This window comes from Sinohyriopsis cumingii, chromosome 12 (genome assembly GCF_028554795.1).
Source record: "Sinohyriopsis cumingii isolate HCF-2022 chromosome 12, ASM2855479v2, whole genome shotgun sequence".
NCBI classification, from domain to species: domain Eukaryota; kingdom Metazoa; phylum Mollusca; class Bivalvia; order Unionida; family Unionidae; genus Sinohyriopsis; species Sinohyriopsis cumingii.
The window spans coordinates 7,528,712-7,552,166 of record NC_142972.1 but is presented as its reverse complement, the minus strand read 5'-3'; the positions used below and the strand labels follow the sequence as shown (position 1 = coordinate 7,552,166).

Sequence of the window (23,455 nt, the reverse complement as noted above, 5' to 3'; positions counted from 1 at the left end):
TAGTTTTCCAGCTTGTGGTACACTCCTGACTGTCCTAGTTTTATTATTGAGGGTATTGGCTCGGTAGCCTCTATAACTGCTTTGTTTGTTCCTTGTCCCTTGTGATTTTTAAGACGATAGACTTTGGTGGTCTGTGTTCCATTTGCTGTGAGTTTATGAAGTAGGAGTTCATTCCTTATGTCCTTGTTCTATCCGTTTAGTGCTATTACTTTTTTTTAAAGATAGTTGTTTTAGTGGGTTCAGCCAGATTAGTTGTGGTTTCACTGTGTTTGGAGTTCGAAGTGACTCGTGTTTTCCTTTGAGTGCTATGGTGTCTCTCTTCTTTGATCTTTATTGGGCCTATAGTTTCAATTTGGATGAATTTTTCCACCTGTTGAATTGTGCTGCATTGGACAATCATGTAGTTTCGCCTTGGTCTTATCAATTTGAATTGTCCAGTGTGAATTTTGGCCAGTGCTGTCATACTACTATTGGTACTTTGACTAATAATTCTGTTGCACCTGCTGCTTATGTATATGGTGTGTTCGATGGAATGATAATTGTGAATTTTGTTTTGGGGGTTCTGCTGTTGTTTGATTTCCTGTTTTGAGTTAACCTTACTTGTGGGTGGGTTTTGATTGTTTTTGGGTTTTAGCGGGCCCTTGCCTTTACCTAGGTATGTGTTTTGGGGGTTTGGGGTTGTTTGGGGTCTTTGGGTTGCCTTATTAGTGATGCTGCTGGGTAGTTTGGCAGTGTCTAATTCACTGGATTTGTTCCCATAGGTTGGTGGTTCTCTTGGTTTTATTATCCCAGATGGTCCAGGAGTTTGGCTTGAGTGTATAGTTTCTTTCCTAATGTTTTGATTTATTGTTTTTTGCTTGATTTCCTGTTGTTGGTTTGTTTACATGTTTCTAGGATTGGTTATTTCATTTTTGGTGAATTTTGGGGTGCTGGTTATGCTGTGGTTCCTGATGACCGCTTATCTGTAGAGAAACTTCAGTCACTGGTATGTAGTAAAATATCATCTAGCTATGACCACTGGTTATTATCTCTATTTGGATTTTGAAACGCTACGATGGCATGTTTCCAATACAATACATTTTACGATACGATTGATTCACTGATTGGTTGAGACTTTTATAAACATCATAGCTGGCCCAACTGATTTCGCACAATAATCACTTTATCTAGCGAATCTGGCAATGTGAAGGTCATCAGGAATATCTTCGAGTTTCTTCCCGTCCTTGTAATAACGTAGGCTGTTGAACAAATCCATGATAATTTTTAACAAATCCAACTCGACCACCAGTAACGTAATCATTAGCGTCGTCCTGTTTTAGTTTTCCCTAAATTTCCAAGAAAGCATCATTTAGAAGAAAAAACAAACATGTGCCCTGTACTTATCATCCTTTTTTTTGGTGCTGATTAATGTCCCTAGCCAGGTATGAATAATACAGAAAATCACTTTTGCTTCAATCTATCAACACAGTCTATTCCATATCAAATGCGGAATCAGGTGAATATTCGAATTGGGCTATGGTGAATGTGATATGGACAATTTCTGTCGATCCACGGAAAGCACATTAGTTTGGGCCAGAGAACAGTTAATTAGATTTATGGGGGCAGGCGCTTGTTAAATCGCTATACTGCAACGATTCCAAATGTCTGGTCGGAGTGTAGAGATTTTTAAATTAAGCATTCGTTTACTTAACCTCGAGACGGACTATTAGGGACACGGCTAACTTCGATTTCATAGTGGAACTGTCGAAATTGAAAATTTTCCAGAAACCGTTAGTGGAAAACCTGGAAGATCAAGTAGACCCCAATTTTGGCGCCTAAATAAAAGGCGGTAAATATATTTCAACCTGATTGGTTACGCGAAATAAGGGGCGTGTTTCCCATACGAACTTTCCTAGCTGTAAATATTCATCCCATCGAAAAATCGAATTTGTCTAAGCTTTGCAGCAGGAGTAAAGGTACAGGGGACTCCGAGAGTCAATGTGGAAGAAATTCTCTCGTAAAACATTTGTCCAAGGGACCGGATATCTGGAAGGTCGACAGACACAATTTTGGCGGTATAAACGAACAACGCTCGAAAGCACAAAAGGTATTTGCGTCAAATTTATGAGATTCGTTGATGCCAATATAATACTTTGTTTGAATTATTTGATAATATGTGCATGAATTTAGTTGTTTAAATTCGTAGCTCAATTCTCTTGAGATAAGTATAACTGTGTTTATATATATATATATATATATATATATATATATATATATATATATATATATATATATATATATATATATATATATATATATATATTAATTCGTACAATAATCATCTTTATATAAGGTTGTAAAATTGTTTGAATTAGTCGTCTTGTTTTTATAGGAATTAGGTTCTAAGAATTTCATGTATTACTTTAGTTAAAAGGAGTTATGAGAATCCATGTGAATTCACCGATCTTAGGTAATTTCATGTATGCTAAAGACTTGAATGTGTGTATTCGCCGAACATAAGGTACTTAAGCCAGGTAGTGAATTTCATTCATTCATTTGTGTAACTGAGACGACAGCGGAACTTCTAAGTCTCGTGTGTTAATGCGAAGTGATGAATTAGCCATTAGGAAGTACAATAATCTTATGAAACTAGGTTTGTTTTGGCCTGACATGCTTGGGCTGACTAATAGCCGTTGGTATCTGTTTCAATACCGATAGTAAGATCTGATAACGAGAAGAGAGTAATGTTATATCCCCAGTAGGATAACATACAGGAAAATTAGGTTGTTCTCTGTTAGTTTTCAAAGTGGAAAATATCTCTTCAGGCGTATTCCCAGAGGTATCCTCAGATGTACCTACGCACTGACGTGTCCACGTATCTGTGTATTTGCATGTTTACATATCCACCTACCCACACAAAGTTTGAGGGCTGAAAGGAGGCGAGACAGTAGGGAGGTTGGGAGAGAAAAAGAAAGGAAAAGGTCGAAAAGACAGAGAACAGCTACAGTGAAACTGGAGTGAACCAGAGATAAGCAGGTTATGTAATTGTACAAGGCAACGACTTCGATTGTTCAATCGATTGTATGATGAACTAATTCTATCAGTAAAACAGATCAGCTTTTTTAAAATAAATATATTTGTGTTTTGAAATTCAGTGAAAGATTTATTCCAAAATAAGTGTATCTTCTTAATTTATTGTATTATTACCGTTGTTCATCTAATTGATTAAATTTTGATTTCTATGTACGGGGCTTGAGTCATTCTGTTCTATTTATCTGCTCAGATCTCTGTTTATTCTACCTATAAGTTTACTCGATCCGGGCAATAACACCGAGGACGATCATCTCCTAGATAACGAGAACCCAATAAAGCAGACACATTGAAAGAAGGTACAGTCCGCCAAACAACCCTCGCCTTTTACAAAGAGTTGGTGCCTTTTACAGTGAAACTATATATTATTTGTTTTGTCTTATACCTTCTGCACTTTTCAAGGTAACTTCCCAATATCCATATTAATTATAGCAAAATCAGCTATTTGCTTTTGAGGGGCTTTATTTGCAATTACCGAATCAGACGGACATTGTGGACAGGATTCATTAATAATTTTATCAACCTAAGACGGCATTTTTTCTATTGATGGTAGTGTAACTGCATCTCATTGTGGAGCCAGTAATCGTTGTAGCAGGATCGATTGAAAAATTCGTAATCCTAAATACTTTAACCGATCCGCAGCAAAGGTTTTAGATGCCATTACCGACTCGCATTGCAACTTATTTAGTGATGCGTGCATCGTGATGAGCACCTTTCGAGCCCCTGCAAACAATACTTGAACAAAGGCACTATGACCAGTTTTGTATGTCATCTAAATGGGTTTTTTTTTCTTCGAGTTAACAACATCCCCTAGTATTGTACGTCCACGAACCACTTTAATTTTATTAAATATCATTTCGGTCTATAATGTACAGTAGTAGTGTTAATGTTTCTCTACAGGGATCTACAATGTGCCCTTGCTGATCTACAGTGACTAAACGAATATGTGTCAACCAACTAATACGACATGAAAGATACATAAACGACGCAGGAGTAATTGATATAAAATCAGCTGGTTCCATAGTTCTTGGGAAAAACCAAACAATACGTAACCCCGAATAGCTACGATACAGTAGTGTCATATCCACTCTCATAACTATCACTGATGGCAGCATAACTTTATTTGAATCCTTGATAACACGGCCTCGATAGAATATCCACTAGCTTCAGTGTCCACCTGAATATATTTTCTACACTTGGATATGTAAGAATAGGGGCTGAGACGAAGAGATCATTTTTGACGTAACGACGATTCTTGGCTCTGAGATGTCCACTGAATATTTACCTATTTTTCAGTCAGTTTGTGCAGTTGTCTTGCCATTTTCGCACAACTTTGATGAAGCGAGGGTAATTGGAACAGGTTCCCAGAAAGCTTCTCATGCCATGCAAATTCTGGAGTTGAGTCTCCATTTTGTCTGGATCTGTCTTTATTCCCTCCCTGGAAACAATGTCTCGCTCTTTTTGGGTGACACCTCAGCCTTTCATCGCAGTTTCATGAGAAACATCAGAAAGCCTTTTCATTTGGTTGTCTAAGTCAGAGGCAAACACGAGTATGCCATCCAAATAAACGAGGCATGTCTCCCAATGAAGACCAGACACCGAATTCCTCCAGACTCTCGACAATAGTTAACGCGTTGTATGAAACAAATGGCATTAATTTTGAATGTTCGACGATTCCATATCCAACATCCGCTTATTTTCTCTCCGGCTTTCTCTCGCGTACTAAGATGCAGTCTTATGATGAATTATAATTGGAAGCTCTTCTTTACTCCCAGCAAAAATGTCATAATATGATAGAAGGAATGTTTTAACCAACTGTTTTATTGATGATTGCTTTTGACATTCCACCAAAATATTTTTGTAAATGCCCTAGGCAACCACACGGAACGTTAATAGAACCTACACGGCCTTTTTGAACATAACTGCTATCATCTGGAACTTCAGCTTTCTCACAGACAGCTGTACAAGTACCTCTGTACAGTTTCATTGTTTCTATGGTAACGTTTTACACTCCTAAGAGAATCTTCCCCCATCGAGGATCAATAGGATTTCGTGCTATCAGAATTTTATTCTTTGCTAATCTTGACCCATGTTTCGCCAGACATGCAATCAGTGTTTGAAGCGTCTCCTTTTACATCAGCTAAGATTATCTTTTTTGCTATCTGGGATAAGTATCAAGGCTTTGCTGGGTGTTATCCTGAAAGAGTCTGCAACTCAATTACTTTTGGTACAAAATATTTTCTCCGGTAAAAGTGTGATTCCCCTGTCCCATGTCAATTTGACAGTCATGGATATATACAAAAACTATTCCCGAGAACGACACGTGCATCAGTTATCTTTTGTTTTGCAAGCTTTCTTTGACTTGATGACTTGAACATATCCAGAAGGAATGATAGGACATCCATCTGTCTTCCCCAATTTTATTGCTATGTTTGATTATTGTAGGTCTCTAGCGCTCTAGAATGATGATATATTTATCTGGATAGAAAACTGTAATGGTAGATCCAGTATCTACACCAAATATTTCTGTATTAATTTACAATCCATATTATAACGACTCTGATATAACGTCTTCTAAATTCTTGGCTGAGAAGGCCGAAGTAAGGTCCACTACACCAACCAATTCAAGTTTTCCTATCTCTGTTTTTGTCTTGTCAAGAGTTACTTAGTGCTGTTTGCAAGTTCATTCTGCAATCTGTTAAATCTTTTCCTGTGTCCTGGTTTATTACAACACTTTCCATGAGTTCTATTGCAGAAGCCTCTCCTAGATTATCCCACGAATTTGATAAAACTTGTTCATTTGCTTGAGCTGGTACCATATAAACTTTATCACAGCATCCATAACTACTTACTCAGCGTAATCATCTCTATGTTCCCTGATACTGTTTCTGAGTCCATGCCACCTTCTTCTGTTTGAAACGCTTCATATTACAGAATTATCATTAATAAGCCTCATCAGTTCTTGTCTTCCCATGATGTACGAATAATTCCATTTCAGAGTTGTTTTACGCATCACCGTAACAATCTATGCATAACTGTTGTCGAATGTTCATCTGTGTACAGGGATATGCCAATCAGACTAACCTTTTCATTTTCTGTGTCAACTCGGGAAGTATTTCATATTTCTTTTGTAATGCTTTTGTCAAAGCCCTATATCAGTGCTGTCCAACCCGCGGCTCGAGGACGATTTTAAATGGTCCGCCAGAGCTGGAGCAGCTATATAGTCGCTGCTTTTCAGTTTTCTGCTGCGGCCCTCGGCTTCAAGAAAAACATTTTTCGGTGGCCCTTGGTGTCAAAAACTCTTAATGAGACAAATAAAGGACTTATTCAAGCCTTAAGATGTATTATTTGTCAATAAATAAATTAATACAATCAAATATACACGTTCTCGTACGGCGCTCCCTTTTCATTTTATGACTTGCTATAATAATCCACAACCGCTATAGTGGCCTACGTGGTTAGATCGTCCGCATCGGATGCGGGAGGTCGAGGGTTCGAACCCCGGCCGATTCATACCAAAGACTTATAAAAATGGTACTAGCAAAAGCTTCGCTTGGCGCTCAGCATTAAGATCTTAGTGTTAGGACTGGCTGGCCTGGCATCAGGATAATGTGACTGGGTGGGACATCATGCTACATGTCTGCGGCATGATGCCCTAGTGCTAGACATCACTATAAACTACCACACTACAGACACCATAGCAATATGAATGAATTTTATTAAAAGCTACTTTAAAAATCCAAATCACACACATAATAATCAAGTCTCAACAACTTGTATTATATAACAACAGTAATCACATAATTCGTTTGTAAAATTCAAGAATATTCATCTATTAACATCCACGTCCCAATAATCGAAATAAATAGATTTAACCATATAACATATAAATAATATATAAAAAATATTTGCACATAAAAATAAACTGAAATAAGGTAAGATTATTGTAAGTCTTATGGAGGCCCAGTATGTTTATACATAAGTACTCTACCGAATCTACGATCTCAAACTTAGTCAAATAAAGTAGCAAAGTCATAGTTTTTAAACTTAGCGAATACATTCCCTAGAATATAACGTGAAAATTGTAAAGGAATTTGCAGAACTGTGAATGAAATTATCAATAATCATAAGTGTTCAGTCACAAGTCCAGAAGTATAGAATATTCCGAATGAATTCCAACATCTTGAATCTGCTTATGTACCAATATTCTTGATGTGTCATAATTCACAATAGTCCGAAAGTAGTGTTTTAGTCGAAAATACAAACCACAATCATTGATAAATGTTAGCTATATAAACATTTGCTTATAATGAACATTAGCTTAGACTACAAACTACAATCATATATTAAAGTTAAGCACATAAGATGCATACCTCCCATAATTAAGTAAAATAAAGATTTGTACAATACTTACATGCACATGATACTATTATAATTACAATTACATTGGAAGGTGTATTTTATACATCGAAAGGTGTGTTATGAACAAAATATACAAAGCAAAGTAATATAGTACTTCTGTACATGTGAAAGTGCATCTGTAATCAAAGTATCCTCTCCCTTGATATACCTAATGTCAATACTGCATTCTTGCAACATCAAACTCTACTTCAACAATTTCTGACATTTGTTTTTATTTGTTAATGAAAGTAAGACATTTTAAATGACTGACTGTAATCTGGAGATTAAAGAAGATGATAATCCTTAAGTATGACCTTTACTTTATCAAATGCCTCCTTAAGAAAGCAGTACTCTATCCCTGAATAAGAACACTTTCAATGGAAAAATTATTTCTCAAAGGCAAAGTACCTGATAACAAAAGACCCGGAGAATCTCTTGTGTCCCATTATATTTTAATAGAGATATACCAGGCAGAATCACCAATAAGTTATATAGGACCTGTCGACATGAATGGTTCATAATTCTGCATAATAAAATCAGATCAGATTTTTCTTGACCCAACCAATGTGTTGCTTTCAATACAAAAATTTCAACATATCCAGTTTCATTGCTACTATTCTTAAACCTTTGTCGATATGCCTCAGGTACCCGCTCACAAGCCCACTTGCTTAAAAATATAATAATTAGCGGGTTCTTCTATATATAGTGAAGTGTAGACCAAACGAACTTTGTCTGAAAGTACACTTTGTAATAATCAAGTCTAATGCTCTCCTGGCCATTTCAAGTTGTTAGCAAATTTCACAAAGTAAGGAAAGTATTTATTCATTCCTATTTGTTTTAAAGAGGTTACTAACCTGATATTTCTGTCAACATAAAAAACAGAACTTGTGTGTAAATGGAGATTGTGTGTAAATGGAGATTGTGTGTAAATTGAGCTTGGGTTGGATGGTCTCTCTGTCTCTCTCTGCCGTTCCACCACCTTTGTGCTGCTTTCTCTTAAGTTCTATTTCCCTCTATTTTTATACTCTCTGCGTTTGTATTATTTTCTCTCTCTCTTTGCATTTGACTTTTCCTTTTTCTGAATTTGCAATGCCATCATTTCTTTCTGAAGCTAAAGTTTTAATACTTCCAATTCCATCTGGGATTTGTTCAAAACTGTAATTTCTTTAATTTTCAATCAAAAACAGAGACAGACTTACTAATCAAACCCAAAGCACTTTTATCGAAAATTTCCTTTTCCAAAAAATATTGGACGAATATATCTTTTATTTCTTGCTTTGTTAACGATGCTTTTACTTCCAAAATATCAAAATGTCTGGCAAGCTCAAGAAACTAATAATGTTTCGTAGACTCTGCCCCTTCTGGGTAGGATTTGACATAAAGTTCACTACATTAGATAACCTTGTTAAAGCTCTCTGGTTTCACTAGAGATTTCTCACATATATGTAAACTTAAAATCTATACCAGGGACAGCAACATTCCGAAACAAAGTCAATTTAAATTTGAAAAGACAATTTTTAATATCTCTGAAATTTAATATCCCACAATAACCCACCATTCTGTTACGACTGTATGGTCTTAAAATAAGTAACAGAAAGAAATGAAACCAACAAGGTTTGTCAAATTCAACAAATAATTTATTTCCTTTAATGCAAAGTCAAAATTTAAAAGGAACATATAGTATTGTGAAATAAATCCCAAATAATCATAAATGTTATATCACAAGTCCAAAATAATAAAATTGTGAAGTGCCGAATTTTGAATTGCAGTGAACGTTTAAGTTCAATACATTGAGCATTAAAATTGTATCGCATTTAAGCCAGAAAGTCTTTGTGAAAGGTCACTTCTACCTTTCTTCGTTCATCTCCTCCATGTCAGTGTAAACTTCAAAGGGGCAGCAGTGAAATTGACCGGGGTATCTTAACAAGGTCCTTAGAAAGTAAACATTTGAGCTACCAACCCTAACCGTTTGGTAGGAACCTATGTCCACTTATCATTTTTTTCAAAGGGAAACAGTTACGCACCGTTGTTTAAAGATTCCGAGCTGTCTAAAACTAATGAAATAAACTGGCTACGATTGAGGAGAGTAAATTAAGGCGTACACTTTAGAAGCAATCAGACTTTAAAGTGACGAACTTAGTCGAAATTATTTAGTCTGAAATTTCCTGAAAGGGGAAGAGAGTCTTGACTCCATGGGAAGCCTAAAGAGAATAGTTCTTTCCTCGTTAAACAAGAAAGGGACCAGGTGACCGTCTTGTGAAAAGAAAGACAGGTTTTAGTGCTAGGACGCACAGGTTCTGAAAGAGAACAGCAATAAGCTTTCTGGGAGAGAGACGGATTAATCTAAAGAGAGAAGTCCGAGGAAAATAAGTACGAGGTCAGAATAAAAGGACCAGGAAGTCCATGAAGGGCAAAAACATAGACCTTAGGAAGGATGAACTAGGCGACGTTGATGTACGGTCAAGAGAGGAAGGTGATGCAAATCAATCGTGGACATTGCGCTCTTTTCACCTCTCGTTATGATGATGAAATAAATCCAAATTGGATACTCCTGTTTAATTCTATTGATATAATCTAACTTGAATTGGAATTGCCGTTATTAATTTGTTCTGATTAAATTTGTTTTTTGTTTTTTCGTCAAAGGGGGCTCGTATTACTTTATTTCTTCCCAGTATTCTCGTTCAGTTCTCTGTTGAAATTTACTCCAGCAAGGCTATAATAGAGGAAGGTCATCCTCTAGAAAACGCCAACCAAATCAAATTAACCACACCTCCTACTAAGAAGGAGTCGTTACAATAATGTTCCGAATAAATTCCAAGAATCATAAATGTGCTGATGTACCAATAGTGTCGATGTATCGCAATGAAATAATCCAGCGAGTATTTGATTTGTTTCCAAGACATTCTAAGTTTCTAAAATAAACCAGACCATTAACTGAAATGTCAGAAAAAAAGAAAATTATAACTTTCAAACTTGACAAACAACAGCACACGCCAACACTCTATCCTCAATCATGGACAAAGGTCACACAAAATAAATTAAATATACAGACCAGTCTGTCTGGTTAGAAATGTAGCATTGTAATATGTTAGGTCTATTTGACGGGAAATGTAATAGGTTACAGGAATTGTAATGAATGTACTCACTAAAAATATTAAGCATACTACAGACAGTAAATTTTTAAATCTTGCTACCAGCTAATTGTGTTTTTGAAAACAGAAATCCATTGTCATGTCAAATGGTAATTCCTCAGTTTCGATATAAAATTAGGAGAAGCCACTATAGCTTGATAAACACACAGACCTTCGATAAAAAGCCGGTCAATTCACTTGTTAGAGAGTTCATTCGTAACAATGATTTTCCTTACCTAGAGACAGTGTTTTGTCAGAATGTAGCGTGAAGCTACGATTGATGGTCATGTTGTGACATTTTATTCAGATTTTTAAAATATAGTTTAGGAGAGAAACGATAAAAATTTAGAAAGCTAGATTTGGACGCGATCAGACTACTGCAGTCCTAAAAGAATTCATTGTTAGCATTATAGACATAAAAGAAAGAAAAAGACTCCCACCAATGACTGAACACTGTAAGTTTTTTTGTATGCAGCAGTAGGTTTTATTTCTTTAACAAAGGCTGCCCTATTTGCTTGCTTGATAAATATAGGGACCGAAGTTAGTTAATGCTTTTATAAGGCAGATTTATTTCTTCCGTAGTCAGTGAGTCATTGTGTTACAACATGTATGTTTTTGTCTGCCTGTTTTTCTGTCTGTCTGTAAACGTGCAGAGTGACTCTCTTCTGGTTTGACAAAGGCCACACTAACAGTTCATTGTACATTTTGAACAGAATACTGTATGCCAGATTACACGGGGGTGGGGGTGGGGTGAGAGAGAGCATTATTGTACATGTTTTAATGACCGTAAAATCAATACAGCACATATTTCAAGTTGATATTTCATATTGCTGACATGCTTTCTTTTTTAACCGACAATGGGTACACTTCCCGTGGTGCCTCTTGTACTGCCATTTGTATGTCCGACGTTGCTAATGGTTGGTGCTCTGTAAATGGAGATAATCATTCAGTTAAAAGACAGTCGCAGAGATTAGCTTTATTTTAACAAGGATTCTGGTTGCCTAGAATGTAATATGAACAAATGGGACTAAGTATTCAGATTATAAAATCAGGAACAATTAAATAATTAAATATCAGCCCTGCAAAAGAAGTACAATACATTGATAAAGCCGTTACGCCTACACTGATATCAGCAGCTGTCGAAAACTGAAGTAAAAGGTAGACAAAACTAGTAAATTCATAAGCTTTGATCAGTTTTATTTAGGCAGCTGCAGCACCTTATCAGTAGGGGAAAGCACTTTATTCTTTTGTAGTTTGTTTTCTTTTTCTTTTTGTTGCTGCAGAATGAGACCGGAAAGTACAAATGTTAATTATAAGCAAGTTTTCATGTGAATTTAATCTAAATGAAAGGTAATAGTCACGAAAGTCATTTCACAAGTTAGAAATCTGTTCGTGTTACGGATAAAATTCAGCATTACTTCTAAAGTTTAATAATTTGTTCTGTGAAATAGTTCAGTGTATGAGTAATTTCCAAGTATGAAATCATCGAATCAATTAAAAGTTTGAAAGGAACGACAGATTTAACTGTTAGGAATCAGCGTCTTATTATATTTCTAAAAGTATCCTTATCGCGTTTCCATCATTACCCTCTTTCACAGAGTACGAGGTTCTGCTGTGTGCATGCCATCCCCTGGTATTTCTGTAGGCTTGGTACTCCAAAGGCCAGGCACCCTGGGGCAGTTTTAATCCCTTCTGCAAAGTCCACATAGATCAGAGGCATACCGCTGATCCACAGCCAGGCCGAGTCAGCACCCATTGCTCCTACCCAGAAGAAACTCATGGGGACGATCTCTGTACGTAAATATTATTCATAACTCTACGTTCCGCTCCTAAATTTCTCAGTTTTGTACATGGCTAATAATTAAAACAAATAGTTACCCCACTCACCCACCCCGATATTCCCCACAGGTGATCATTGTATTGTTGTACGCAAGGGGTCCTTCCACTGAGCTAATCAAACACCTTGCGAGAATTTGTGCTGGAAATCACTTGTTTTCACCTATTTACAAGGACTTATAGACGACACTCTTTGTGAACTGGAAGTTCTCTTAACGCGCCAAAACTACAAAAAAAAAATCTGTCTCTAATCAATCAATGACCACAAATATCACAACTTCACAATTGTACGCTTCTCCTTGCTAGGATTCCGTAGCGTAACGTCAGCACCTCACACCATGATATTAGAAATCACAGCTCAAACACTGAGTACAGGGAACTATTTCCGACTCCATCCCCAGGTCAGCAGAAAAATAAGTATGAAGCATATTTCACACGTGACCTCTCACCAAATCACACGTGACCTCTCACCAAACTGTTTTCACAGAAACAATAGAAGGCATCTCCAAATAAAGAAATAACCCCATCTCAGTGATTCCTTGGAACAAAATATTAGTCTCTGTCACGAATATTTTACAAAAAGGCACAACCAATTAACACATTTAAATTAAGATAGGGACTACTTGGCCATGTATGCGGCTCTGACCGGATCTCAAACTACGAAACTAAGCCATGCCGTTCATATAATCTCATGAATTCCGTAAACTATGACGTCTGCTCCTTGTAATTGGCTAAGTACTCGTTTTGAGAAATATTTCCCCAACATAGACTTCCCATAATCAAACAACAATCACTAAAATCGACCAAAGCAATAATCGGAAATGTAAACACAAATGGCACATACTCTAGGTTTATTACAGTATGGTAAACTCAAAGAACATACAGTTTTCTTTTCATGTCCGAATGACTGTGTTGATTTGGGTTTGAGGGTACACAGTTAGGACTAACCTTTTATGTGCAGCTCATACAAAATTGCTAGCTCTGCATGATTATTTTCACTTCCTGACTTGGGAGCAAAGAAAGACAGATAATCCCATATGAGAACTCTTGATCTCATCTATAATTCCATATGAGAACTCTTGATCTCATCTAAAATCCCATATGAGAACTCTTGATCTCAACCATAATTCCATAACAGGATTCTTGATCTTATCCATAATCTCTTACAATCACATTCATAATCTCTTATAATCCCATTCATAATCTCTTGTAATCCCATTTATAATCCCATATCACAATTCTTGATCTTCTTAATTTACATTTGATCTGAAATAACGCTTTGAAAGCTGAGATACATGGAACTTCCAAAATTGAACAATAAGATATTACAGTGACTTTTGCAAATTTAACTCTATTACGTGTTTAGACTCTAATAAACAGTAAAAAAAAAAAAAAGAAATAGTGGAAAAAAACAAGCTTTGAAAATGTAACAAATAAGTTATTTTCCTGGAAAAACAATGTAAAAAATGAAAAATAAAAATAAGAACTTACAGTTTTAAGAATCAAATAAAAAAATAATCCACGAATAATCCGCGAATTAAATTTTAGAAGTCCTAGTAATGAAATGTTCTAATGAATTCAAGTTCGAGTCCCGACGAAAAATCCAAAATGGAAGGCGATGACGTATACTATAGCCTTTATAGTACAGATGTGTCTACAGTTCTTTGCTGATGCACAAACAATATTCCGGTGTTTGAATTTCCGAATACAATTTAAAGAAATGTCTTTGTCCAAGAATTCTGTATGAGCACTCAAATATTTCCAGGAAAAAGAATTAATCTTTTAGAATCCAAATAATTTGAATAAAAATTAAAATGTAACTCCAGACTGGTTACAACGAAACGAACACATTACTTCCCAATGTTTTGAAGCCAGACCGAGAAATATCTATCGAAATATCACTATTAAATCTAACTAATGCGCGATTTCGGAAAACCAAGAATTTCAAAATAGAGGCTGTTTGCATATAAAATTACGTACTCCCAGTACGACCTTGATAAAACCAATCATTTTACTCCGAGAATAAAAAAAAAAATAGAAAGTTGTTTACTTGTCTCAGTGATTTCTGAATCAAGGTCGGGATCGAAGTCAAAAATAGAAACAGTGTTTCTATTATTAGGTGTTTATGAAAAGAGTCATGTCAAACTGAATTTTCTGGAAAATATCAAATTCCTAGTCTTTTCCCAATTGATCGATGATGAGTGGGACGAGAGCCAATCATCACTAGTCTATTCCCAATTGATCGATTATGAGTGTGATGAAAGCTAATAAACACTAGCCTATTCCCAAATGTGATCAATTATGAGTGTGATGAGAGCCAATCAACACTACTCTATTCCCAATTGATCGATTATGAGTGTGATGAAAGCGAATCATCACTAGTCTATTCCCAACTGATTGATTATGAGTGTGATGGAAGCTAAACTAGATAATTAAAACGATGGTATTGTACTTAATCAAGAGTTTTCCCTAGAAAACCTGTACCTATTGTCGTAGAGTGTACCATTTAGCTCTGTACCGTATCGATTACACTGAATATCAAATAAAAACAACTGCTCACTGTATGAGCAACACCGACTATCAAAGAGAAATAACTGTACACTACACAAGTTACACTGAATGTCAAACAGAAAGAGCTATATACTGCACGGGCGACACTGACAATTTGCACGTCATGTGGAAAACTATTTTAATTACTTAATACCTGAAATCTACTTTTTGTTGTTTTGCACATAAACACCATCCTGAGTGTGTGTGTGTGTGTTTGTGTGGAGAGAGAGAGAGAGAGAAAGAGAGAAAGAGAGAGAGAGAGAGAGAGAGAGAGAACTAACTAGGCCTAAACACGTAAATATAAATCTGAATAGCATAACAAAATGAAATATATTTTCGTAATGCGAAAGGAAATAATTTCCATAAGTGATATCGACATAATAAAATTTGCTACGCCTCTGTTGCCATTTTATTGTTCTCCCACTGATATATTTTAATATATCATTATGAAATAGGTAATAAATATCTGCCAGTGGTAATCTCGTGGTATAGTTTCTTCTGGACTCGTTTAAACGCTTCTTTTAATTATTTTCATGCATAAATTTGCATACATACGGTGACAAGGTATACGACAACATTGGTAACATCTGTATGATCTTACATACTTTAATACAGGGGTGGACAAACTACGGCCTGCGGGTCGCATGCGGTCCGCCGAGGGCTTTCATGCGGCCCGCCAAGGGTTTTCATGCGGCCTAGGAACAAGACATCATTCGCACTGACTCTGTTTATGTTACTCTGTTTATCAAATATATGTGCTTCTTTTGAAGTTTAAGTTTTTAAATATTAACAACATATTAACAACTGAAAATTAATTAAATGTTATATAGAAAAACCTTTAGTTTTTGCTATTTCAAATATTAATTATTTTACTTAATGAACTATGCGGCCCGCGACTAGGTGTAAATTTGTGTATGCGGCACTTGCACTGGAAAGTTTGCCCACCTCTGCTTTAGTATGTATACGATAATATGGTAACATCCGATTCTTTGTCATCATTATTCATCTTTAATGACAAATTCAAGTAAAACAGAGGGTTTTTTTTTTTATAATAAAGATTGACTGGTACTCTTTACCCTGTAAAAATATTAACTTATATCTTGTCAAAAATATTCTGTCATACAATGTAAAAACTTTCTATGGTATCTACTTACTCCGTAGGCATGTGTATCCATATAAAAATACAGATTTAAATTGACTGGATTCTAAACTAACTTTCGTAAGTGACCTGGAGATGATTGACTACGTGCTGTTTCTCCTCCATCGTCTCCAGTTGTACCATGCTGGCGTTGAAGTAGGTTGTCTCACACAGAATCTTGAGTCATAATCGTGGAAAACAAGGATATCAAAATAACATTTTCTGAAAAACATCTGTCTATTAACATCTGTCTATTAAAACAAAAAAGAAAGGTATTAAGTGGCCGCCATCTAATTCGAAAATACACTTAGAGTAATCTTGTTAGAGAAGGTATGCTAAATATGAATCTGGTCAAAAAGATAACGCTAAACACGAATCCGATCAAAGAGAGGTGATGTTAACTACGAATGTGTAATTCATCAGTATTTTACTAGACTGAATATGTCCGACAAAGATTGTCTAAAATTTGTGTTACATAATTCATCAGCATATTACCAGACTGGATATGTCCGACAAAGATTATGTCTAAAATTTGTGTTACATAATTCATCAGCATTTTACCAGACTGGATATGTCCGACAAAGATTATGTCTAAAATTTGCATATTGGTCTGATAAAGATTATTGATGTATTTCGTTCTTGTCATACACGGAGTGGAGAAAAACTGAGGACCTACACGACTCCCGATAATAAAGAAATTTCAAAATTGTTCAGGATGGTGGTACAACGGAAAATGAAAGTAGAATAAGGGGTATAAGAAAAAAAATCTGGTTAATATTTGGGATGTACATTGCTAAATTGGACAGTTTAAATAGGATCTTATATACGATTCTTTTTACGTAACTTAATTAAAATTTTATCTATTTTCTATTTCTTTTAGTATAGCATAATTATTAAGTCAAAATAATCTAAAAGTTTTACTTTTAGAAAAATCAAAACATTATATCATGTTTTGATACATGTCATGGTTGTTTGTTTGAAATATGAGCCTCAAATGATAAAAGCAACAACAATGCTTTACCCTACAGTTCTAAATCTACCCACGTGGAATAAAAAGTCATTCCTATCGCAGGCTGTCTACTAAGATTGGGAATTGCTCCCCCTTTCAACACAGAGGCTTATAACGCAAAAGTGACAGCTAAGAAATCCTTGTCACATAGATAAGAAAAACTGTGGTACCATAGATAAAATTACGCTGCTTCGAACATGGTGGAATTACGTTTACCTTGGCCTCTGGCCATGTCTTGGGCATAGGCACAAATATGTAACACTTCCCTCCCGCCTCAAACCAACCATCACCACAGTCCTTTCCTTGGGGATGCTGTGATTGGCAGTGTACTGTTGTAAGAAAGAGGTTTGTTCGTCTCGCCATTGATTCATAATAATAGTAATAAAGAAAACGCGGCTTTCTTTAATCGTTTGTATTTATTTGCAAAATAGAATATCTGTCTATTTCTACATAGAAATAAGTCTGGCACACTATTGGCATGTATACATACGTGTTTCATCATTGACGATTTCGAGTGGAAAAGGTAATATCTTCATGGCAAATGCATTAATTTTCCCACACCATCCAAGAGTGCTGAATGAAATAACATTTGCAGCTTTGAGGTCAGTCCTATGGATCATACCTCAGTTGTAAGTCAATAGCTGCTTTTAGGACCACTGCAGCTGTTTACAAAACAGGGATTGGCCTAGAACAATAGCCCATTTCATACCGAATTTGACCGAGTTGCTCCGTAATTATCCGAATAACCTCCCGAGTTACTTTATACTCCAGCCAATCAAACGCTGGTGGGCACATGTACATAACAAAATGTCGTCCATTGTTATTTAGAAATATTTCAGAAATAAAATTAATTAAATGATTGAAATTTATATGTAAATTATCCACATACTTTCAAAAACAAATCTGATAAACTCATATGAAACGCATTTTATTATAGTGACGTTTCGGATGCAGAGAAATAGTTTGAACAACTTGCCCTTTGATTGTCAGGATTAAATTTACTTCGACACCGTTTCCTTACTTACATGTACATGTCCAGATGTAAACAGCTCAAAGCTACTCTCGCGTATGGGTTTGAAATCCGCCCTGGTTTCCAGAAAATAAGACAGGATGGTTCCAATATTAAATTTCGTCAATATCTGCGGCAGCATCGCTGTTGAATATGCATTTTTCAACTCGATAAACGATGTTGAAGTAGTTACAGAACTTGATGCTGATGCTGAAGCGTCTGCCATATTTTACCCACCACCTATTACGGTCAGCTGACCACCCGCCACGTGATCAAAATTCCGAGCAAATTCCGAAGTTCACCGAAGTCTGCATGAAATGGGCTATGGTTCTTAACCCATGAGTCGCGACCAATTCTCGGTCGCTGTGCTGTTTTTAGTGGGTCGCCGAGATCAACCTGAATAAATTGACATTTATTACCCAATAATTTTGTGTGTGCATTTGATGGGTCGCAAGGCTAACACCACAAACCTAGTCTGGGTCGCCGCCCTAAAAGGTTAAGAACCAGCGAACTAGAAGATGCAAATTTATTGAACGTTTATTTAAATATTTTTAATTTCTCTGCCAATCATAAGGTCAATCCAATCGTAGAAATAGTCGAGATGGTTCGAATAGATTGCAATTTCGTTTGCTGAGAACTATCTCGCGAACAAAATTTATGATTTTTCTGAAAATTATTGCGTACTGGTGCACCATCCATTTCCGATAAATTTGTTGTAATATTCATTAGGACTTGGACGTATCGTCTGTATATATAGCACACAAGGACTGTACACTATATCTATAGCACACAAGGACTGTACACTATATCTATAGCACACAAGGACTGTACACTGTATATATAGCGCAGAAGGACTGTACACTATATATAAAGTAAAGAAGGACTGTACACTATATCTATAGCACAGAATGACTGTACACTATATCTATAACACACAAGGACTGTACACTATATCTATAGCACACAAGGACTGTACACTGTATCTATAGCACGGAAGGTCTGTACACGGTATCTATATCAGAAAAGGTCTGTACACTGTATCTATAGCACAAAAGAACTGTACACTGTATCTATAGCACACAAGGACTGTACACTGTATATATATAGCACACAAGGACTGTACACTTATCTATAGCACGGAAGGTCTGTACACTATCTAAAGTACAGAAGGACTGTACACGGTATATACAGCACATAAGGACTGTGCACTGTATTTATAGCACATAATGACTGTGCACTGTATCTGCAGCACACAAGGACTGCACACTGTATCTATATTACAGAAGGACTGTACACTGTATCTATAGCACACAAGGACTGTACACTGTATCTATAGCACGGAAGGTCTGTACACTGTATCTACAGCACATAAGTACTGTACACGGTATCTATAGCACACAAGGAATGTACACTGTATCTATGACACACAAGGACTGTACACTGTATCTATAGCACATAAGGACTGCACACTGTATCTATATTACAGAAGGACTGTACACTGTATCTATATTACAGAAGGACTGTACACTGTATCTATATTACAGAAGGAATGTACACTATCTATTGCACACAAGGAATTTACAGTGTATGTATAACATTCAAAGACTGTACAATGAGTCTTGGTTTAAGACAGAAAAAATATGGGTTTATATAGAAGAGCTCAGATAGTAGCATTATGTTTCTTGTATATGTATTTGCAAAATTTTCAGTGATATCATACGATTATTATCGAAGAAGCTATCGACAATAATGTGAAATAAAACGTCATAAGGGGACCATTTGAATACAGAAGGCAAAGAAATCACACACCAAATAATTAAACTTCGAAACTCGATTGGTGATAAAGTAAAGAATAATGCGCGCACGATGCAATTAATACTGGCAACGATCCAGACAATGTAGTTAATATTGGCAACAAGCCATACAATACAGTTAATATTATCAACAAGCCAGACAATGTAATTAATGTTGGCAACGATCCAGACAATGTAGCTAATATTGGCTACACGCCAGACAATATAGTTAATATCAGCAACAAGCCATACAATACAGCTAATATTGGTAACAAGCCATACAATACAGTTAATATTGACAAGCCAGACAATGTAGTTAATATTAGCAACAAGCCATAGAATACAGTTAATATTGGCAACAAACCAGACAATGTAGTTAATATTAGCAACAAGCAATACAATACAGTTTTTATTGGCAACAAGTTAGACAATGTAGTTAATACTAGCGATAAACCAGGCAATGTAGTTAATCTTAGCAACAAAACAGATAATGTAATTAATATTATCAAGAAGCCATACAATGCAGTTAATATTGGCAACAAGCCAAACAATGTAGTTGATATTGGCAACAAGCCTGACAATGTAGTTAATATTAGTAAGCCAGACAATGTAGTTAATATTAGCGACAAGCCAGACAATGTAGTTAATATTTACGACAAGCCAGACAATGTAGTTAATATTAGCGACAAGCCAGACAATGTAGTTAATATTTGCGACAAGCCAGACAATGTAGTTAATATTTACAACAAGCCTGACAATGTAGTTAATATTAGCAAGCCAGACAATGTAGTTAATATTAGCGACAAGCCAGACAATGTAGTTAATATTTACGACAAGCCAGACAATGTAGTTAATATTAGCGACAAGCCAGACAATGTAGTTAATATTTGCGACAAGCCAGACAATGTAGTTAATATTAGCGACAAGCCAGACAATGTAGTTAATATTTGCGACAAGCCAGACAAAGACTCTCAATAAAATAAGAACGAGAAACATGAATTTCCTTGTTTCCATTCTTCAATCCTCTGTTTCAGAAGTTAATCTTTACTTCATGATCGTAAATTAAAGTGGCAAAGTCATTTTTATTTTTATGATATTTTTTAAATACTTTTGTTTTTTTCGTTCTTATTCTAATCGAAACAGACGTGTTCTGGAAAGAGGATTAACATTCATCACTTTTATTTTGTCTTTCCTCAAAGTGCGGGAGAGAGAGAGAGAGAGAGAGAGAGTTTATCTATGCATTGTATATGTCTCGTTAGTTGTTACCTGCAGATAACTTACTGTAACGTGGAGATCATTATTTGATCTGATAACTCACCATAAAGAAACTCATCGCCGAATATAATGAATCAACATAAATTAAAAGATTTCTTTTGAAGCTACGATCATTTCAAGATTATGCAAAAGAGAACTGACCACAAATATCAGACGACAATCATTCTTATATTCCACTCATCATTTAAGAAAGTGATTTATTCCAGGTAAAGGAATTTAAATTAATGTTTAATTTGTATAGCATAGCAGATTTTGCAAGCGACTTTGTTATTCTTTGACTCAAACACATTAATCATGTACCTGAAAGGAATTTCGCCAGGACTAAAGAAAAACTTAGTGTAATGCCCGTCACGCTGTCCATTCTGAGTCCAATGAACTACAAAGAGATAAGGAATGATATTTATCTATTCTATCAAGAACCTTGGGGTCTACGTACTGATTAGGGGATTGTTGACATGAAAATATTCGATATACTGTAGTTTGACATGACCTAAATTTTTTAATGTAACTATCGCAGAGTCGCTTTAAAAATGATGAAATTAGAAGCTAATCTAACTACTGTTGTTAGGAGTTTTGACACATTTCCCATCCTGGCACAAAAATGGCATTTGGGCATCGTTCTCACAAAGTAAAACAAGCCACATGTTATGATAAGTACCAAATTTTGGTTGAGAAAAGATAAATGAATTCAGCTAGGTTAAATCACATAGGCAGAAACTAAATTACTTTTGTATACGCTAAAAAGGAAACAAAAACTTCATTACACTACAGTCCAAATTAATATACTCTACTAATAATGTTTTCTCGTCACCTACTGAGAAGAAAGATGGGGAATAACACCACAGTCGATGGACTCCGATATGAAAACTAGTACAGAGCACTACCCTTGTCATGCACTTGTATAACCCTCCAGTGAACTTTGCTCTAGAAAATGACTTGAACGAGATAACATTTTAATACATAAAACAAAACTGTTCAATTACAAGTCATTCAAGAATTTTGAAAACTACATCCTGAACTTTAATAGTGATGACTCAGTGAAATTATGGCAGACTCAACAAAACTGGGTAGTAGGAATGATCGTATTTGATGGACAGAAATGTTTCCAGGTTCCGGGAAATCAATATACAAAATTTCATGTGCATGTCAAATTGAGAAACATTCTGTATAAATACAAATATACCTTTACCTGATGCTTTCAAATCAAATAAGAACATTAGTTTTAAACCATTTAATTTCATATGCAGAAATGATAGAATTCCATCACATTATTACATAATATCTCTGAAAAAGGGGAACATAATTGATGGAAATAGCACAATGAATATACGTCTATTTATCAAGCTTCGATGTGACAGACGAAGGCACTTCACGATTCAAACAAAGTATCATCTCATATGTAATCTATGTTCAGGTGCACATGTACAAAATATAATTATTTCTAAATCTGTTTCTATGGTAACAGACACTGTTAAAAAGATAGTGGATCTCTTTATATTGGGATGGCACGTTTTTAACATAGATATAAACATCATGGTAAAATTTCAGTAATACGAAGTTACGGATTCAAAAGTGAAACTGGACAATCATATTGTCATTCTATGTGTATTTTTGGATACCTGGCGACATGGCGATCAAATTAGATAATGAGGTGGGATACACAAACCACGGCTTACAGAATCTAGGGACTCCTATAAACCCGACCATCAATACTTAACTACTTTAAAGTAGCATCCCGAAAGCTGATAAACACTATAAGTCAGAGTATAAGCGTTATGATGATTTACCTCACCTTCGACGAAAATGTTGTGGTTCATATGAGCTCCACCGTTCTTACTCTCACGTCGTCTGATTCTATCAGATTTTTGGACATTCAAAGAACACATATCAGTTTATAAACGAATAAACAAACATATCTACCAGGAAATAATCAAGCAATGATTCAGTTTGATTTTCATGGTTACGGAGCTGTATTTCTTTATTGGTTGAAATAGTTTCCCTATCTCTAACTCTGGCGGTCGCTTTTGTTCACACCCTTAGCCAAACATGCCAGTAGAAAACCTTCTAATGCCACAATAAGAAGAAATAACATGTTTAGCAAGGAAAGAAAAACTTGTCCAGCAGTCCTGACTAATCAACCTATCACACTACCTACAACTTCAGGTAATGCTGTATCGGCATATATTGTCTTAGCTAAACAAAACTCGGCTAAATTTTTCAAGCCAATTTTCATTGTGTCAGATT

At 35.7% G+C, this 23,455-nt stretch overlaps 2 protein-coding genes across 4 annotated transcripts; both read right to left on the bottom strand.

Moving 5' to 3' along the window:
- Nucleotides 1-11,364: 11,364 nt before the first annotated feature.
- On the bottom strand, nt 11,365-21,606 carry LOC149785967 (snaclec agkicetin-C subunit beta-like). Of its 3 annotated transcripts, none has more exons than XM_089978136.1 (5): nt 21,512-21,606; nt 17,351-17,463; nt 16,203-16,302; nt 12,188-12,392; nt 11,365-11,527 (listed from the first exon to the last, which is right to left on the bottom strand). In XM_089978136.1, the coding sequence occupies exons 1-5, from the start codon at nt 21,570-21,572 to the stop codon at nt 11,449-11,451; spliced, it is 558 nt and encodes a 185-aa protein (XP_089834262.1). In that variant the 5' UTR covers nt 21,573-21,606; the 3' UTR covers nt 11,365-11,448. The 3 variants fall into 3 exon arrangements, with proteins under 3 accessions (XP_089834262.1, XP_089834264.1, XP_089834265.1); XM_089978138.1 differs by lacking the exon at nt 21,512-21,606 and adding an exon at nt 17,625-17,786; XM_089978139.1 differs by lacking the exons at nt 17,351-17,463; nt 21,512-21,606 and adding an exon at nt 18,160-18,377.
- Nucleotides 19,590-20,950, bottom strand: LOC149785968 (uncharacterized). Its single transcript, XM_089978068.1, has 3 exons — nt 20,456-20,950; nt 20,023-20,254; nt 19,590-19,618 (listed from the first exon to the last, which is right to left on the bottom strand). Exons 1-3 carry the CDS (start codon nt 20,948-20,950, stop codon nt 19,590-19,592), a joined length of 756 nt encoding a protein of 251 aa, XP_089834194.1.
- Nucleotides 21,607-23,455: the final 1,849 nt, after the last annotated feature.

Bases quoted from the DNA above. Each gene is read 5' to 3' on its own strand.
- LOC149785968 (XM_089978068.1), bottom strand. From the start codon at position 20,950: ATGGAAACAAGGAAATTCATGTTTCTCGTTCTTATTTTATTGAGAGTC. The intron at 20,255-20,455 runs GTATGGCTTCTT...GTTGCTAATATT, and splicing joins TTGCCAATATTAACTGCATT to AACTACATTGTCTGGCTTGT. The intron at 19,619-20,022 runs GTATTAATTGCA...TCTGTAATATAG, and splicing joins CATTGTCTGGATCGTTGCCA to ATACAGTGTGCAGTCCTTAT.
- LOC149785967 (XM_089978138.1), bottom strand. From the start codon at position 17,754: ATGATCCATAGGACTGACCTCAAAGCTGCAAATGTTATTTCATTCAGC. The intron at 17,464-17,624 runs GTATGTATACAT...TTCTTACAACAG, and splicing joins AATCGTCAATGATGAAACAC to TACACTGCCAATCACAGCAT. The intron at 11,528-12,187 runs GTAATGATGGAA...CTCCATTTACAG, and splicing joins CTCGTACTCTGTGAAAGAGG to AGCACCAACCATTAGCAACG.